Genomic DNA, 6,592 nt, shown 5'->3' on the forward strand with positions numbered 1-6,592 from the left:
TCCGGAGAGGGGCACAGGGGTGGGCCCAACATGGATTCAAGGGTATGCAACTGAGTACCTATTATTTTTACAATTTTTTTTATATATAGTGCACCGTATGGTATATGCGGGAAAAAAAAACTGGCACAAATTGTATCCAAACGAAACAAAAAAACCCACCTTCCGGTCTTTCCCTCTACCCCACGATGGGCCGCTGGCCCAACATCCCAACTGGCCCAGGCGCACGGCATCTCCCTTCCTCCGTCCCTCGGTCAATCGATCTCCGCTCCGAGCACACATACGCACGCGCCGTCGCCCGTTCCTCAAACGCACAGGGACGAACGACAACCCTAAGCAGTGGCGACCCGGCAGCGGCATGGCGCCAGCGGCGGGGAGCAGGCTCTGCGTTGGAGCATGGGCTAAGGCGGTCGCCCTTGGCCCAGGCAGCAGCCGCACCGCGCACGGGTGCGCGCGCAGCCGCCAGGCGGGGGGCGGTCGGCAGCCGACGGGGCGGCGCCGCGGCGGCCGGCCGGCGGGGCGACTGGGCTGTGGGCGCAGTGGTGCCAGACACTAAGAGGCCCATAGCGCGCGTCTCTCCCCCTCAAAGGCAGCCGTTATGTTGAGCAAGCAGCCTGGGGGATCGTCGGGCGGCGGCAGCGTCGACCAGCGAGGGATCCGACCCGCGGGTGACGACTGGCGGCGCCATTCGTGCTGCAGTATTACCCTGAGACTTGGTATGGATTATATAATCAAAGTGGTTTTCCAATTTGGTCATTCTTGTTAATCTCGACTCTGTATTTGTTTGCCATATTCCTGTCGTTCCCAATCTCAATGGATCGAACAGCAAACAGAAGGGCAAAAATACAAGAGTGGATCTGGGTCTCTGCTGTTCCATGCGTGGAACTAACCGACGAATCCCCTTTGTATGTACAAGCTGCCGTGGATCTGAGCTAGCTGCCGGAATCCGCTTGGATGCTGACGGTGCTTTGTATGTATACAAGCAGCAATGCCGAGGCTAAGCACGGCAGGTTCTTAATTTTGCATTCTAATTGAGTGATTAGTACATCCGGGCAGCCAACAACATCAGGTTCTTAAGTTTTTTTTTACCATTTTGTTGTTTTATCCTCTATTTATTTCACATGTTGCCACTTTGAGAGGTTTTATTGGTCAACGATGCTGCCACTTAATTTTGTGTTATAAAACTAAATTATTTAGGCTGTAAAAAAAAATTCTCATCTGAAATTTTGAATACCCATAGTCCAAATCCTGCGCCCACCTCTGGAGGGGCACCGTCCGGCCGGCTGCCACTTCTTCAGGCCCGCTGACAGATCCGTCGATGCCAAAAGGACGGTCGCCATTAGCCGCCGCCGCCCACCGCCCAGGTTGTCAGCCCCGGAAGGGCGCCAAATCAAGTCAAGGACGCCTCCGATCCCTCCCTTATTCCTCTCGCCGGCGGTTGCTTACTCTTGGATCTTTTTCAGCAATGCCAAGTTTTTCTTTTGCATTGTGTCAGACGTTTAGAGATGATTTATCTGCCAGTATCATTGGCTGTCAATTAATTGTCATATATATTGAGTCAGTAAATTTGCAGATTTCATACTTCACTGCCGCTGATACCATTGCTTTTAAAAGTTATCATATATGCTTAGAAAAAATCAGTGCATGGTACTAACTATTTTCAAAAGTTAAGATTGCTGCATGTTTACATAAGCATAGCTGTTGTTCTGGCAGTATTTGATTCATCTACGAATCACTGTCTTTGTGTTTTTATTCGTTTTTGTTTTGATGTATGACCTAATTTAGTGCAGATTACAGATTGGCTTCTTACTCTCATGTTATAATATATATTCTAGATTTCTAGTCATATGTCATTACACGTTATTAGTAGGTGTTGCACCCTGATTTGTTTTTTTGTTCTTGCAACTAGGAAGCCAATAAAATGGGGGCAACTAATCATGGTTTCTGGTACTCTATCACAACTTTGTAACCTCCCAATTCGCCTATTGTAATTGTTGCATGGTAATGCATCTATTTTGCAATTCAGGAATGAACTGTGTTAGAAGAACTGCACCTTAGCCATAATGGAATGGAATGCCAAAGATGGAAGATTTTTCTACCTTGCAGAACCTTCGTGTTTTGGATGTTTCATCTAGCAAGCTAACCACTATAGGAATGTCGAAAACTTAACCAGGTCAAGGCCACGCCTGCTACCTGGTTATAAAGGCTTATGTCAATTATACAAATCATATATGCACCTATATGTATATCCTTGAAAAAGATGATATAGATACAACTACAGCTGCCCACAAGTCTTGTGTTTCTAGTTTTATGTTACATGTTAAATACTATGATGTGATCAATAATTTAGTTCCAATTTACTGATTATGATCTTCAAAGTAGTTGCCATAGATCTTGTTTACTACCTCATGTTACCAATCTTTTTTTTTTTGTTACAGCATGCTGCATCTTTGTTTGACAATTCACTTGTTCTCTAGGGGTGTGAGATCTGCATATACACAATTACTAGCTATATTACTGCTAGCTCTGAGCTACTGTGGTTTATTAGAACATCAAATGTGAAATCTTTTACATTCCAAGATAGGGTCCAATGGCAGCGAAAGAAACTATTGAGGTGAAAGGTAGCTTTTGCAAAGTCATGTTCTACAGACTTAGCAGGTAGCTTACGTTATTGAGAATTGGTATAACAAGTAAGAAATGAAAATGGCTAAGGAGACCAACAAATTTGGGTTTGTCCTTGTGGTCCTATTGGTCTAAACTACTTCCTATGAAGTCTGCATTACCCTGTCAAACTTTTCTCTCATTATGATAATTTGAGAAAATATAATTTTGTTCTAACTGTCTGATCCATTGCTACAATGACATGGATGTGAAAGTAACTGCGACTTGCATATAGGTTCCTGTGATGTACTGATGTGTGTGCACATGCTGAAAGTGTCAATCTACAGTTTGAAAAGCTATTCGATGAGGTTGGTATCTGCATATGTGCTAACTAGCATTAAAACTTATTCTCTTTTGCCTCTGTTTGCGCTAAGTGGATTGATCCTTGGAATCTGCCACTTTGTCATTTGGATAGGTGATTTTATCCGAACTTGGCTATTTGTGAATGTGGTAGAAAAACAAATTGGTTATATTTGTGTTGTGGTATAATATTGCAACTTCTAAGCTTGTGTGGATGTGCGTAGAATAAGCGTGTAGAATAAGTAAGGACTTCTGAGTATAATATTGCAATCATTAAAAAATAACCTTCACTTCTATCGCTAGCTAAATTCATCACAGAAATATGCGTGGTGTTGTATTTTCTAGAACTTTTATTGAGTTAATTAATTTATTTATTTTGCAGGATCATAGAAACATGTCAATAAACATAGGCGAAGAGCAAAGATTGAGAATTGAAGAGAAGTGTCTGTCTGCTTGCGCAAAGTTTTTTAAACAGAATTAGAACGCAGAGTGTAAGTTTTAAGGGAATATGTAATATCTAGATGTATGGGGATGATTAATTTTGTTGCTGACTCTATTGCTCTAATATTAAATGAATACATTTCATGTACTTTTTCATCCGTACTATGGTGTCCAGAGTAAATATGGTTACGCATGTATTATATTAGAAAATAGTTCTAGAAATTATATTAGCATTGGGAAAGAAAAATACAAAGAGCGCATCAATTTTGCTAAATTTAAAATGTCTATAAGATGTAGATACGTAATTCACCGTCTCTACAAAGCGTTTCATGTCTTCTACGAGACATGCTTAGCACTGTCTTTAAAAAATATCTCATGTAGACACGCTTGTTATTGTCTCTAGAAAGCGTCTCTTATCTTGTAGACACATTTGACAAAACATGTTTACAGTTCTTGACACGGTCCATGGAAAGACGCTCCAGGCACGCTTTAGTGAAGCGTATCTATAATTCACTAGAGATGAAATAAAACTATCTAACCTAAAAATAAAAAAAGAAACAGCAGAGAAGGGGATCGTGAGAAGACCCCAGAAATTCCTCAATCTCTAAAAGAAACAACAGAGAAGGGGATCGTGAGAAACCAGAAATTCCCCAATCTCTATGGCTTCATTCGAGAACCCAAAATCAAATACCACCGATTTAATCTTCAAGAAGAGGGAGCATGGATCAGTGGTCTCCGTATGGAAGAGGACATGACGGCCAATCATACAAATAGTCACCAGACAAGATGCATGTTTTATATGCTCATTATTGTGTCGATGCTTACAAGCACAGTACTGGCCCCACACATACTATAACACCGGAGATGATAGAATAGATAAACAAGCAGCTAGTGTCACGGTTGTACCGGGATAAGGAGGAGCTTCTCCTTCCGGTGCACCGTCACCCCAAAGGACTCTGTCATGTTTACATTCATGTATCCATCAGGTAGCTTCCAATCAAAGTGGTACATGAGGTTTGCCAGCATGATCTCCATGGTCGAAATTGCAAAGTTCGTACCCGGACACATCCTTCGCCCGCTCCCGAACGGCAAGAACAGGAAATCGTTTCCATTATAGTCAACAGCGGCAATGCTGCTTCCTTCCATAAATCGCTCAGGCTCAAACTCATCTGCCCTCTCCCAAGAGCTAGCATCCCGGCCGATAGCCCAACCATTAATAATCACTCGTGTACCTGCAGGGATTGTGTATCCCTCTATATCACAGTCGGCCAGGCAAAGATGAGGCACAAGAAGCACAAGCGGTGGGTGTAGCCGGAGCGTCTCTTTGATGACAGCCTTCAGATAGGTCATGCTGTTCAGATCGTCTTCTGTAACCATGTCCTTTCCTCTGGGCACTATCCTCCTCACCTCAGCTTGTAGCTTTGTCATGAGGCACGGTTTCTGCATGAGCTCAGCCATTGCGTATTCCATCACAATGGATGAAGTGTCCGTGCCAGCTTGAAACATGTCCTTCACATACACAAAGGATCAGTAGCATCAGGTATACCTTGTTGTATATATACTTATATAGATTTTAGAAAGGACTGAGATAATGTACGGACATACCACTAATATTGCTTTAACATTGTCTCTGGTGAGTCCATACTGTTGTTGAATAGAGAGCAACACGTCGATTAAGTCACTGATCTTGTTGTCATCACTGCAATTTGCTACTGACTTGCTAGCATGGCCATCGATGAGCATATCAAGGAAGTCGTCCCATCTCTTGTGCACCTTCTCGGCCTTTGCACAGACCACCCTCCTCACCACGCCCAGCCTCCCCAATCTTGGGAAATAGTCTTCCAAGTTGAAGCCCCCTAGGAGCTGGGAGTTTGCTTCGGTCAGCTCGCGGAACAGCTTGTTCCGGCCTTCGTCCTTGAACAGCTTGCCCGAGACGATGTTGCACATGATTTCATTGGTGAAGGAGGGTAATAGCCGACTCAAGTCGACCGCCTTGCCCAAGGCAGCTGACTCTCCAATTTTTTCCATGACCAATCGCACCTGTCAATTGATGATCATTATATAACATTCAGTCTTATCCTTCAATATTTGTATTGTCTTAAATTTCAGTGAATTCCATTTATACCGCCAGGAAACAAAAATCGCTGATATTAGTCAGCAGTTGTTAAGACATGGATTTTGTATAAGTAATATATAAGTAGAATTATGCACTGGTAAGTGAATAGGGATTGTGTAGCCGGTAGGCTATGAGATGGAGGTTACCTCGTGCTCACGGACGAAGCGGTAGGCGCGGACCTTCTTCACCGTGAGGAGCTGCGTGGTGACGATCTTCCTGATATTGCGCCAGTGCTCGCCGTAAGGGGAGAAGGCGATGTCCGACGAGCCGTAGAAGAGGATGTCCGTGACGACGGAGCGCGGCCGGGATGCGAAGAGGTGGTCGTGCGTGCGAAGGACGGCCTGCGCGGCGCGAGCGGACGACACGACGAGGGTCGGGACGGCGCCGAGGCGGAGGAGCATGACGCCGCCGCGGCCATGCTTCGCGGTCAGGTCACGGAGCGAGACGTGGGGGAGGGAGCCCACCAGGTGGAGGTGCCCGATGACGGGGAGCCTGCTGGGAGGCGACGGGAGCTTCGCGAGCAGCTTCTCGCGAGGAGTCGTGGCTTTGGCCGTGGTCGCGAAGCGTGCGAGCAGGAGGAGGAGAGGGCAGAAGACCACCAAGAGCGACACCGCGAGCGCTTGCGGAGATGCCGTGGTCAGTTGCTGATGGAGACCCAGACCACTCTGCACTAGCGCTTGAGCCATGGCTGCCACTGCACGGCTCGTGGAATGGGCTTCTCGTTGCTGCTTTATTGCTGAGAAGATATGGGCTTCTCGTTGCTGCTTTATTGCTGAGAAGATCCCAGCCAGCTGATGAGATCAGGTCCACATGTACCGTATGTCGTAAGCTCAGTTGACAGGGCCAGGTGACAATAATGATATCCGCTGTAAATAAAGCAGCAAGATAAGGAATGGGCGCTGCTGTGCGTGCATATGATTACGGACTATAGTGCAAGTGTAACCAACATATCACATGGCTTTGGATTTCTATGTTTGTTTAATCCAGATCGGTAATGTGGTGCCGTGAAGGCATCCTAGAGAGTGACAAATTACATCACACTCGGCCATGCGGGGGCCAATCACGAGGACCGCGTGG

General features: G+C 45.4%; 1 protein-coding gene and 1 long non-coding RNA gene across 3 annotated transcripts; one reads left to right on the forward strand and one right to left on the reverse strand.

The window, feature by feature from the left end:
• Positions 1-273: 273 nt before the first annotated feature.
• On the forward strand, positions 274-3,557 carry LOC117863831 (uncharacterized). 2 transcript variants are annotated; one of them, XR_004642304.2, is made up of 4 exons: positions 274-713; positions 824-1,066; positions 1,238-2,966; positions 3,341-3,557. It is a non-coding gene; the product is annotated as an uncharacterized lncRNA (long non-coding RNA). The 2 variants fall into 2 exon arrangements; XR_004642303.2 differs by having other exon boundaries at positions 824-2,966.
• Positions 3,558-4,170: 613 nt separating this feature from the next.
• LOC117863830 (indole-2-monooxygenase) lies at positions 4,171-6,261 on the reverse strand. The gene is made up of 3 exons (XM_034747691.2): positions 5,662-6,261; positions 5,005-5,439; positions 4,171-4,908 (listed from the first exon to the last, which is right to left on the reverse strand). Exons 1-3 carry the CDS (start codon positions 6,199-6,201, stop codon positions 4,294-4,296), a joined length of 1,590 nt encoding a protein of 529 aa, XP_034603582.1. The 5' UTR covers positions 6,202-6,261; the 3' UTR covers positions 4,171-4,293.
• Positions 6,262-6,592: the final 331 nt, after the last annotated feature.

This window comes from Setaria viridis, chromosome 7 (genome assembly GCF_005286985.2).
Source record: "Setaria viridis chromosome 7, Setaria_viridis_v4.0, whole genome shotgun sequence".
Lineage (NCBI taxonomy): Eukaryota > Viridiplantae > Streptophyta > Magnoliopsida > Poales > Poaceae > Setaria > Setaria viridis.

Bases quoted from the DNA above. Each gene is read 5' to 3' on its own strand.
- LOC117863830 (XM_034747691.2), bottom strand. From the start codon at position 6,201: ATGGCTCAAGCGCTAGTGCAGAGTGGTCTGGGTCTCCATCAGCAACTG. The intron at 5,440-5,661 runs GTAACCTCCATC...ATCAATTGACAG, and splicing joins GCTTCGTCCGTGAGCACGAG to GTGCGATTGGTCATGGAAAA. The intron at 4,909-5,004 runs GTATGTCCGTAC...GTGTATGTGAAG, and splicing joins ATGTTAAAGCAATATTAGTG to GACATGTTTCAAGCTGGCAC.